A 12,232-nucleotide genomic window follows, 5' to 3' on the forward strand; every position below is an offset into this window, starting at 1 on the left:
TCATTGGGGCTTGCAATTTGCGCGCAATCCAATTCCATGCTTGCACCGTGCAGTCTACAGTTGTGGGGTCTCACTCACGCCGCATTGACTGTAAGAGTGCCCCCTTCAGCGGGACGGGCTCCACCAGCCAGTGCTCCGTAGCCACATGGGCCGTGTATTTCGGGCCATTAAACCAGTAGTGCGCATAATGCGCTTGTGCACAAATGTAATATAATTCAAAGTTAGGGAGCTCAAGCCCCCCCATCGCGTAGGGACTGGCCAGCGTCTTCCAGCTAATCCGTGGCTGTTTGCCGCCCCATATAAGGTGTAGGAGCTCCATCCACAATGTGGAGAAGGTGGTTCGGCCCGGGTGATAGGGGATGTTCAGGAAATAGTAGAGAAACTTAGGCAACACAGTCATCTTAATCAGGGAAATCCTGTCGGCGATGGACAATGGCATAGCTATCCACCTCGTTATTGAATCGCGTAGTGCGTCAATGGTGCGTCAATGGATTGAGGTTATGCTGTGGGTCTTTTACGTACAGGGTGACGTCGTCCGCATATAGTGAAATCAGAATGGGACGCAAGAGGCATCTCAGGGCCTTTTCCTGATGGTGTTGGCGCACCCTGGCCGCCAGTGGCTCCATCGCCAGGGCGAACAGCAGAGGCGACAATGGGCACCCCTGTCTAGTGCCCCGCGACAGCGATATCGCCCTAGACGTGTGACCGTTGATCTGCACACGGGCCGTTGGGTCAGTATAAAGCAGTTTAATCAAGGCGGAGAAGCCAACCGGAAACCCCATACAGCGAAGCACTGCGTGCAGGTAGTCCCATTCCACCGAGTCGAATGCCTTGGTGGCATCTAAAAAGATAGCCGCCAGCGGCAGTTGTGGGGCTACCTGTTGGACGATCGAGAAAAGGGTACGCAGGTTGTGGGACGTGGATCGTCCGGGAATAAATCCCACCTGATCAGGCAGTATTAGTTTATCCATCAGGAGGTTCAGCCGATTAGCTATCATTTTAGTGAGAATTTTACTATCCCCATTAATGAGGGACAATGGCCGGTAAGAGTCACATTTGTTAGCCGGCTTTCCTGGTTTCAGAATGGACATAAGGGCCTCTCTCATTGTGGGCGGCAGTGCCTGTGTCTCCTGCGCCTCTGCATACACCTCCTGCAGAATGGGGGCCAGCTGGTCAATGAATAATTTGTGAAAGTCACTCGGTAGGCCATCCGGCCCAGGCGCCTTACCAGATCGCAACTGGAGAATCGCCTCTCTAAGTTTCTCATTCGTAAAGGGGACACATAGGAACTCTCTCTGATTGTCCTCTATGTATCCCAGCGTGATGTCCCCAAAAAACTGCGGGAAATCCGCCGTATTGGTCCCCTTTGAGCGGTAAAGCTCCGCATAGAAGTCAGTGAAGGTCTGCAGTATCCGATCACTATCTTTCTGGCAAGTACCTTCTCCGTCCTCCACCTCTAGTATGTAGTTAGCATATCGAGGCTGTCTGATGTCCTGCGCCAAGGCTTTCCCTGGCCTCCCTCCCCCCCCCCCCCCCCCCACACTCTCCGTATCGCCGCGCCTGGACGTATTTCCCTCTAAACTTCACCTCTCTGTCCGCCGTGTCTGTGTACTCATTCAATAGCTCCCTCATCTTGGCCCTGCCCTCTCCATTTCCCCTCCGCCAAATATCCGCTTTGAGATCTTTGAGTGCCTCCTCCAGCAGGTGTAGCCTTCTGCGGATGTCCCGCAGCACTCCAAAGCTTTTGGCCATGTATACCCCTCGTATGGTGACTTTAAACGCTTCCCATAGTGTGCCCACATGGTCAACCGACCCCCTATTCCGTTCGAAGAAGTCTGTAATTGCCTCCCCCAGTTCGACTCTAAATACCTCATCAAGCAGCGCCTCCGGGGCAAGTCTCCAGCATCTGGGACTATTAGTCAAAGTCGGGACGTCAACCTCCAGGCATACCGGGGCATGGTCAGACAGGGTTCGAGCCAGGTGAATTACACTCCGTACCCAGGAGCACATTCCCCTGGACCCAAGCCAGTAGTCCAGTCTCGACCAAGACTCATGTATCGTCGAATGAAATGTCCCTTCCCGCTTCCCTGAATGTCTGTGTCTCCACAAATCCACCAGCCCGCCGTCCTCCAACAGTCCCCTTATGGAAACCTAGTTTTGAGTGATCCTATAAGTGGTAGGTGGTGAGGTTTCTAAGACAGTATCATTGCTCAAATCAGCCAAAATTTCATTTGAACTGGACACGGAATAATCCACTACAATGGAAGAATTTTGGCTAACACTTGAAGTGGTAGGCAACTGACAACATTGGGTGAATATATTGGGTAGATGAGAAACTGACCTTTTGAGACTTGAGCCACCATGAACTGTCCAGTGTAGTCTTGGAATCACTCCCACTACCATAATTACCTTTTGCAGACAACATTTGTTTAGCTTGTAGTGGAGTGACTTTCATTAAGCATTTTAACAGAATTTAAAACGGAACCTTTTGAAAACCTCACGACTTGTACACGGTTAATGTATGTAGGTTCTCCTTTTTTCACTCTACTGGGTTCCCTGATGAGAGCCCAATAACCAAGTCTCACATGATGTTTCCTATCAAACCTTTCCTTTATAACACTTGTTGCTAAGCAAGCTTGTTTGCGATAAGACCTTTGGACTGCTGAATTCAACTAATTACACTTTTTATTAAGGTCCATAATCCAATCAGGACAGACCTTTGATTTGGAACTCCTCTTACAAAGGAATTTGAAAGGTGAAATGCCAGTGGTGATATGTGGGGTGATCAAATAAGACCAAATGTTCTGCCCTAAAAAACTTTCAACACCTATAGCTAGCACTGTTTAACACCCTCTCAAATGAATCTGTTCATTCTCTCTACTAAGTCATTAGTAGTGGCAGGATATTAAGTGACTTGGAAATGCTTAATATGATGGGACTTGATAAAATTCCTCATCTGCGTGGATGTGAAATGTGTCCCATGGTCTGTAACTGGTTCCCTGGGTGCACCCTCAATTAAAAAAAAAAAAAAAAAAAACTTTTCTCTAAAACTTTGACTAGGAACAGATGTAAACTCAAAATACTTCCACTTAAAATAGTATTTAACGAGCATGGACTTTTTCTCTGTTGGTAGAAGTTCAAATGCACTGGCAAAATCCAAAGCTACTTTAGTCCATACGTCATCTGGTAAAGGGACCATTTGAAGTGGTGTTTCATGGGTCTTTCAATGTTTGTTGTATAGTAAACCAGTACCGCATTTATCAATAAACTTGGAGACCTGATTTTCCATTGAAGACTACTAGTAGAATTGCTTCAAGTTTTTACAAGTGGCATTAACACCTAAATGACCAGAATGCAAATATTTTACCAAAATCTCTCGGACAGCGAAGGGAGAGACACTTGCATCACAATTTACTAATACATCTTTTTCAACTGACAATGCACCCAAAACTTGAACAAATGGCTTAAAGCCAGGCTCCACATTCTGCTCCTTTGGCAAGCCCATCTTCATGAAACTGAACACAGCTTAAAGAATTTGATCCTCTGATTGCTTCCTACCATTGCTGGGAGGTAATTATATCTTTTGTCATCTAAAATGTCCTCCACAAGAACCACAATACATTCAGCCTCATCATCCAAAGTTTCTATAGTGCCATTCACCAGGCATTCTGGATAAACCTGAAGTCCTCAAATTCTTTCCACCAGGTATATGCTTGACAGTAAAATTGTAATTTTTGAAGTAGTGACAGCGATCAGACCAACCTTGAGGATTGTTCCCCAATTCCATTGTCATTAAACATGTACAGTAAGTGTTTGTGGTCCATAAAAAGATCAATATCTAAGCCCCATTGAAAGGTTTTACATTTTTCCACAGCCCACCAACATGCCAATGTTCATCGCTGGATGGGACCATCCCTAAATTCCGATTGTTTTGAAGATCGCAAAAAAAGGCAACCATATGATCTTCATCTTGTACATTTTGGTATAATGCAGCCCCTAACCCAATCTGACTGGCCTCAACAGTTAAAACACAATTTTAACCTGAAACAAATGGTGATATAGCAGGTGCATAAGCTATATGAGCTGCTTGATTTTCAAAAAAGCTTAATTGACGGAGTCAGTCCAAATGTATTTTTCAACGTTCATGAACAGATTGCGTAATGGCTGTACAATAAACACATATACATGCACTAAGCGCGAGCAATATTCACTCGGCTCTCAAAAAGAGCAAATAGTGTCTTTATCTCTGGGTGCATCAGCATCTTGGATCACTCTGATAAAAGAGAACTTTGGACTTATGGCTTTGGAACTGATTGTATAACCCAAATAATCAATCTCCAGAGCCAAAAATTGACACTTATCACAATGTGTAAAGTAATGCCATATTCTTAGAAAACAGTAAGACACTTATTTAAAATCATGTCGTGCTCTTGCTCTTTATCGGCAAAGATCAGGACATCATCCTGGAAAGCCTGCACATCTGTTATATTTGTTAGGATGGTGTCCATTAACTTCTGAAAGACACTAGCCACAGAGGCATCCTGCAGTATTTATACACCCCAAAAGGTGTTATGAATGTGGTTAACTCCTGAGACTCTATGGCTAGGAGCATCTGATGGTAAGCAGGCCTAAGGTCAAGTAGTGAAAATAAATTGGCCTGTCCTATATTAGCAAGCAGCTCATGGATTTTAGGTAAAGGGTGACAATCCCTGAGTATATATATTTTTTTAAAGTGTGCAGAGATCCACACAGACTGATCTTGCCAGACTTTTTCCATGCCACAAGACCTGGACTGAGCCGCTCAGCTGCATTGGCAGACTGTATGATCTTTCAATCACCAAGTTGCCCAGTAACTTCTCGAGTGCCTCTTTGATGCTCAGAGGGACAGGCCTGACCTTGGTAACAACCGATACTTAATTTTCTATGTCTGATTTTGTGCACACATTTGTTGATGACGCCAATCTCATCACAAATTTCTAAAAACGGGTAATTTTATATGTGTGACCAAATCAGTGGAAACGTTTTCTACAAGAGAAATTAATGAGTTCATTGCAAGGGAACCAGCATTTGGTACCAGAACAATACTCAAATTGGCAAGATCTGGCCAACAAACAATATTTCTGCCTTTATTGGCTACCAAGACAGATGACTGTGTCAACAAAATACCCAAGCATGTCGATTTCTCGCTATCCACAAGCTTTGGGAATGATATCGGGGAAAATGGAGGATGAAGTCTGTACCCTACTGGCTATGGAACAAAGTATCAGATGTGATGGTGATGGGTGCACGAGAGTCAGCGTCCTATTTAACTAACATGATTGCGGAACTACTTGTGACTTCACACCAATGTTTTTTTACTTTACTGGACGAGTCTGTGATCATGTCTAAGGTGAAAACCAAGTTGGGAAGACCTACAGAACCATCATTCTGACCTACATTGACACTTTGACAGGAGTTCTGCCACTTTTGCAAACACTGTGTGTTGGACTTTTTGCAGGGTCATCCCTGAACTTTTTGCCTTCCTCCTGTATTGTTTCTGACCTGTTTTTGTTGGTTTTAGGACTCTGGGTACTTTAGCACTGATCAGCAGTAGTAAAGTGCACATGCTCTCTGTGTAAAGTATTCTGGTAATTGGTTGTCCATAATTGGTATGTTTGTCTTACTAGTAAAGCCCCTAGTAAAGTGCACTAGGTATGCCAGGGCTGGTAATGCAAATGCTACTAGTGGATCTGCAGCACTAATTGTGACACCCACACAAGTAGCCCTAAAAAGAGATCTCAGGCCTGCCACTGCAGTGCCTGCGCGCAGTTTAACTGCCTTGTTGTCCTGACAAGTGCGCCCACGTGCCAGGCCTTACATTCCCTTTTTATGCACATCAGACACCCCTATAGTAGGCCCAATGCACCCCCCCCGGGCAGGGTGCCGTGTATGTGAATGGTAGGACATGTACTGAGGTGTGTAGCATGTCCTGACAGTGAAATACTACCAAATTTGTTTTTCACTGTTGCAAGGCTATCTTGCCCAAGGACAGAATGGAGAATGCTGTGTCCCATGGTTCCAGCATATCTTCCCATAGGCATAAGATGGAGAGATGGGTGTTTAGTGTGTCTGAACTCAGAATTTAATAACACATCTTTTTGTGAAGATGGTTTTTAAATTGTGTGCTTGGAAACCACGTTTTAAAAAGTGGCTGGTTTCTTGTCTTAAACCATCCTGTGTGCCTCTGCCTGTTTGTGTATTGACCGTCTGGGTTTAGATGTGACAGGGTCTGGGAAGTGTCCTGACCCCAGGGAGGAGAAGGTGAAACGGCAACAGGCTTACCTGCGTTTGATGTGGGGGGAGGAGTAGCCCCATGGATGTGAAGAGGGCTGTGTTGCTGCTACAAAAGGATGGCTCCACCTCCTGCTGAGCGTCTGGGCCCCAGACTTTGACTGTCCAAGGAGGAAGGTGTGCACTGGCAGGAAGACACCCAGGTCTGGTTTGGACCGTGGTCAGAGCCCCCTGAACACCAAGACTTCAAAGGCAGTTAGGGTTATAAATGTAAGAGCTGAAACCCCTGAACTCAAGACTGCAATCCATACTGAAAGGATTGAACCCACTTTGTGATCAAGAGGAACCTCTGCCAAAGAAGAACAGCTGAAGAGACTGAAGAGGACTGCCCTTGCAGTGTGTTCTGGGACTGTCCCGCAGTTTGCTGGTTTGACTAAGGAGATGACAAGGGACTTTGCTGTGTTCCCCTGCTTGTGAGGACTTTGCTGTGTCCTGAAGTAGCGTGTCTCCAAGGGCCCGAGGAATGCTGGTCCCCTGTTGTGGCAACTCAGGGACATAAAAGTTTCCAACCGTGTCTCCGCGACGTTGTGTGCGTGGTGCTCTTGCACGCCTGAGACTGTCCTGTGGTCCATGGTACTGTTTACGAGGTGCCCCATGATCATATTGCCCCATGAAACATCGTCCACGCTGCTGCCTTGCTGTTTGTGGCCTGAGCCGTCATCGTAACTGAGGTTGTGAGTAAAGATCGCCGGCCTGAGCCGCAATGTACTAACTGGGTACTTGAAACTGAGGACTGTGTCTCGGCGACGCTGTGTGCGTGGTGCTCTTGCATGCCTGAGACTGCCGTGTGGTCCATGGTACTGTTTACGAGGTGCCCCCTGATGGCATTGCCCCCGCAGCGTGAAACATCATCCACGCTGCTGTATTGCTGTTTGTGGCCCGAGTCGCCATCGTAACTGAGGCTGTGAGTAAGGATTACCGCCGCCGGCCCGAGCTGCAATGTGCTAAAGGATTTCTTGAAGCTAAGGAAGCTACAAGGTGAAAGGGATTGTGATCGTTGTTCGTCGAAAGGAATCTGCCCAAGATCATAGACGACGGAATAGGCAGCGCCGTAACCTGTCCAGCTACAGCGTAGCCTTGCAACAGAGCCGCAACGTGATCGGGATCGCCCAGCAGGATGTCCGACGAGCGGAGAGAGAGAGAGCGAGGCAGCTCGCCCCCCCCCCCTCCTCTCTCTCCCCCTGGTAAGGCTTGGACTCCGGTCGGGAGCCACAAGCGTGTGTGGCCTGGGGAGGCCAGGGGAGGCATGCAGGAGGAGTACAGGAGTGCTCCCAGCTCTCTTCCGCTGCACCGCGTTAGATACACTGAGTCCCCTAGCGGCCCAGACCTGCCCAGCAGGACCGGGGCCGCCCCTTTATGCCTATGACCATTGTCTCTGCTGTTGGGGCCTAGTGGTGCCCAAGTTGACTGCGCAGATTGCATTACGAACCACATTATTATTGCATTACGAACTGCCTGATTCTTGCATTACGAATCCCATTATTCTTGCATTCAGGACTGTCTTATTATTACATTACGAGCTTCATTACGAACTGCATAGCATTGCATTAGAGATTGTGAATTGCTCATTAATACCACAAGAACCTACAAGTGGCTGGCCTAATAACCGAATACGTATATGTTGGTTTCCTATCGTTTGGTCTCCTTGTATTCCTTTTTATAAAGATGCTATTTTTATGAAACCAGTGTGGTGTCCATTTGTGGTGTTATCACTGTGTTACTGGGAGTGTGGTTGCAAATATTTTACAAATTGCCTTGGAGATAAGCCTGGCTGCTCGTGCCCAGCTACTGGGGGTGAGCAGGGGTTATCTAAGGGTGTGTCCCTCCTTACCCTGACTAGAAGCAATGGTCCCTGTTTGGACTAAGGTACCTACCTCCGCCAACTAGAGACCCCCAGTTCTAACACTGTGAAAGTGCCCTACGTTTTTGCACTTATTACAGTGTTTGCCTAGAGCAGGGCAGTTGGGACTGTTACTTGCGTGACTTAGACTAACACCTGAAACTTACTATATTGTTCTTGCTTTGCTCATTCCTATAACCACTTTCCCCAACAGTAACCACAGCAACCGTATTCCAATGGAATTGATAAGTGGTACAGAGGAACCAACATTGTGTTGTCGAGGAATGAGCTGGCTATGAAGCGTTCAATGGTCCTATAGCTATATTAACTTCTGTTCAGATGGGATCTCTGCAGCCCAAAAGTCTTTATTCTATTTTTTTTAACAGCAGCTATTGACAAATTTGGTCCCTGATATTAGTGTTGAACAAAGCACAAAAGTTATAAGTAGAGGCTAAAAGTCCTCTTTAATTGAACAATGTTTGTTACTCTACAGTGCTCTAGTGCAGGAAGTTAATAACTGTATATGGTGATCGTTTTAAATATGGAAGCATGCATGCATTGATAAACACGTTTGCTGTGTTATTAGTGAAGCCCTTGCTTGGAAACCAGGATTCCTTTGGTGAGCATTGGCTTAAAAAAATCACAAAACGATCAACTAGCACCGCCCTATGTCCCAGAGCTATAATGTCCTCCATAAGGAACAACTGGGGATGCTGCTCTAACTCCCAGCTAACTGGTGACTTTTCCTGGTGCCTGCTGTGGGCACATCAACAGTGCGCTATGTATATAGTGTGTGGGTGTTCCTCGTGCCCCAGTGACAGAATCGCACATGCTTACATTATCATCAATGTATACATTTTGTATCAGGAGAACTTAGTAGCACGTGCCCTCACAATAAAGACTGCTGGCTCCATAATGCATCACTGTGACACCCCAGTCTAATGGACAAGCAGGATTATGGTCCACCAGAGTTGAAAGAATTCCTTTCCGAAGGGTGAGCCCCACTTGGGCTTACTAAAAAGCCCAAGCCATACTAATGTACACAGGCACAAAGGGTCACTCTGAAAGGCCAGAGGAAAGCATCGTGGGACACCTGGCGAGAGTGTCATTTAGGCAGTATTTCTCCTTGCACCCCTCTCTACAGGTATATGTCGAAATGGTAAGTGGGAGCCCTGCACTTGGGATTTGAGGCACTAAGCTGAATGTTTGATGTGATTTGTTGCCATCGTAACCAAAGGTACTAGGTCCATATGGAGTGGTGGGGATCAGGCACTCCTTAAAGGATCATTAGCCAGTGGCTCAGGGAAATGTACTGTCTGCTTGTGCAACTTTTGTACTTCCCACCCTGGATGAAGTCTGACTATGGTACTCTAGGGGGAGTGCCCTCCATTGCAGACTCAAATCAAACTGTCCCACTCTTCCTGAACAGTGGCAGATCTCAGTCACCCCTCCCTCCTCGCCCACCCCCCTCTCCCAATCACGCAACCAATCACAGTAACGCTTCTTACATGCTTACAATCCGGCCCTCCCAGGCACTTTCGGATTACAAAGGGAAGCATTTAGTTACTCCATCCCTCCTAGATTGTGTCACAGCAACGCCACCAGTGGGACCACCGAGAGACCGCCACACCAGGAACTCGGCTCGTCCGATATAGGCTGTAGTCTGTCCGGCTTGGCACAACTGAAACATGACAGACATTCATCAGTACTTTGTTACTAAGTGAACGTTAGAAAAGTAATTAAAACAACGGGACAGAGGAAATCTTTTGGGTTGCAATACACTGTTGGTACAGGGCATTGATGTGGATAAACTACCTCAAATGGCGTTGCTTACTAACATCAAAGAATCTTATGGTCTTAATTCAGCACAAAAGATGTGGTAGTCAAGCGTTCTGTTGATGGAAACAAAGGTACATTTTGAAAGTGTAGACCTCTTCCTCCAGCTCGTTAATTCTAGACAGGATTTTAGAACAATTAACACTTGAGAAATATGAAAAGTGATGGATTTAAAGTCCTAGATTTAAATTTCTGTCAAATGTGTATTGTTGTTGTTGAATTAACTTTAAGCCGGAGTGTTTTTATGTCCTTTCCCTCTTGAATAAGAAATGTTTTATTGCATGTAGTATTAACTACATATGACGTATACGTAGATTCCAAAGCTATATGCCATCCACACACTTTAGAACTATTACCATGTTTTTTAATGTTGAACCTATGACCCTGTTTCTACTTGCGTGTTACATAAAATGTTTAGGAAAAAAAAGCAAACCCTCTAAACATTCAGGGATGTTGGATGAAATAATAAGGTCACAATACATTTTCATGGCTATTTGTAATTATCAGCCATTTCTACTAAGTGAGACCCACACCTGCTGCATTGTCGAAAGACTAGGTTCTACCAAGTAAGATGTGAGGTGTTGTGTTGTAGCATGCCTCTTTGCCGTATCTCTTGCTTTCTTAGGCTTCACCATCTCGAGATGTCCTCTTGCACCCTCGTGATGTGTGGTCTCGTGCTTTCTTCTTCTCTCCCGTGCTTCTGGATCTCTCCTTGTGCTTCTGGGCTGGGGTGGGGTCCTATAACAGTCAGGTGGAGGGGCCGCCATTGCCATCACATGTTGCTGATTGTCGTGTGCTGTAAGGGTTTGACTTCAAGAGGCTTGTGCTGTTTGCACCGAGTCTCTGCCTTCCTTATGTTGCTTGTATTTTCCTGTCTTTCAGTAAATAACAGACCATGGGAGATTCTGAAACCCTGACGGAAGTGCCTGCCACGTTGAAGCGCCTGGCAAAATACATTGTACGGGGCTTCTACGGACTGGAACACGCACTAACTTTGGACGTGCTCATACGATATCCATGTGTGAAAGAGGAAGACATAGGCACGCTCCTCCAGTTTGATAAGAAGCAGCTGAGAACGGTCATCAACACACTGAAGGCAGATAAGTTCATCAAGTGTCGGTTGCGCGTGGATACTGTGGCCAATGGGAAGAGCACAAGGCACAATTACTATTACATCAATTACAAAGTCCTGGTGGATGTGGTAAAGTACAAACTTGATCATGTCCGTCGTAAGATAGAAGCCGATGAAAGGGATTCCACCACGAGAGCATCCTTCAAGTGTCCCTCCTGCCTCAAGACCTACTCCGACCTGGAGGTAAATCAGCTGTTTGACCCTTTCACAGGTAGGTGAGGTTATCACAGCACAGCATTTTACTACTTTTTACTTATTGATGGGTACCTCTCGCAACAAGCTGCAAAAGAGATCAACCGCTTAAACCAAGGGGACATGGTATTACCAATAAAAATAAAACCAGCATTTGCAATCCAATAGGTCTCGCAATTGTGAGATTTTGAGCTATTGGCATTGTAAATGACAAGGCATTTGATTTGTGTTAAAAAAAATCTGCAATACCAATAGTTTAAAGTTTTGAAAACGCAAGACCTATTGCATTCCAAATGCTTGTTGTTTACAAGCGCCCCATGCCGCAATTTCACGTTGAGGCCTCGCCCCTTTCTTTAGACGATCCATGGCATTAATAGCAACAAAAAACAAACACATCGCGCAATAAACAGACCCCACCGTGTCTTTAGCGTAAAAGGCCATTTATTAGGACCAGGCTGCACAACATTAAACAATAACCAAACATTATCTGAATAAAACTTTCCCACAACACTCTACCATCCTTCACTCCTTTCCCCACTCCACACTCCCCTTTTGTACCACTCCATGCCCCTTCCGTTCCTCACCATTCCACAAACCTCCTTGCATCCTCCCGGCTCTCCTCGGCCATTTCACTCACGCCTCCAATACCCCCACCTCCTTCACTCTTTCCCCCCCCCCCCCCCCCCCGGAGGGATGGGTGTGCCCGCTAATAACTTCCCCCCCCCCCACCCCTCCAAAGTACCGCCACCCCCGCAGCCTGTCCTAAACTGGCACGCTTTAGCCAACCCCGAACCCTACCCCAACCCTCAACTGCAGGGTGGGTGGGTGGCCTTTGCTAAACCCTCCCGATGGTGCCGAATGCAGGAAGAGGAAGTCGCCTTCCTCCCCTGCGCTCATATACC

The 12,232-nt window shown here is 46.4% G+C and overlaps 1 protein-coding gene across 2 annotated transcripts in view; it reads left to right on the forward strand.

The window, feature by feature from the left end:
- The window catches only part of LOC146862732 (general transcription factor IIE subunit 1-like), an 86,616-nt gene that overhangs the window by 12,045 nt on the left and 62,339 nt on the right, over nucleotides 1-12,232 (forward strand). For both annotated transcript variants that reach the window (XM_085641991.1, XM_085641990.1), the window contains exon 2: nucleotides 10,889-11,349. In XM_085641991.1, coding sequence (XP_085498117.1) covers nucleotides 10,902-11,349 — 448 coding nt within the window. In that variant the 5' untranslated portion in view covers nucleotides 10,889-10,901. The remainder of the gene's footprint in view (nucleotides 1-10,888; nucleotides 11,350-12,232) is intronic.

Source organism: Triturus cristatus, chromosome 2_2 (genome assembly GCF_964204655.1).
Source record: "Triturus cristatus chromosome 2_2, aTriCri1.1, whole genome shotgun sequence".
In the NCBI taxonomy this organism is placed as follows: domain Eukaryota; kingdom Metazoa; phylum Chordata; class Amphibia; order Caudata; family Salamandridae; genus Triturus; species Triturus cristatus.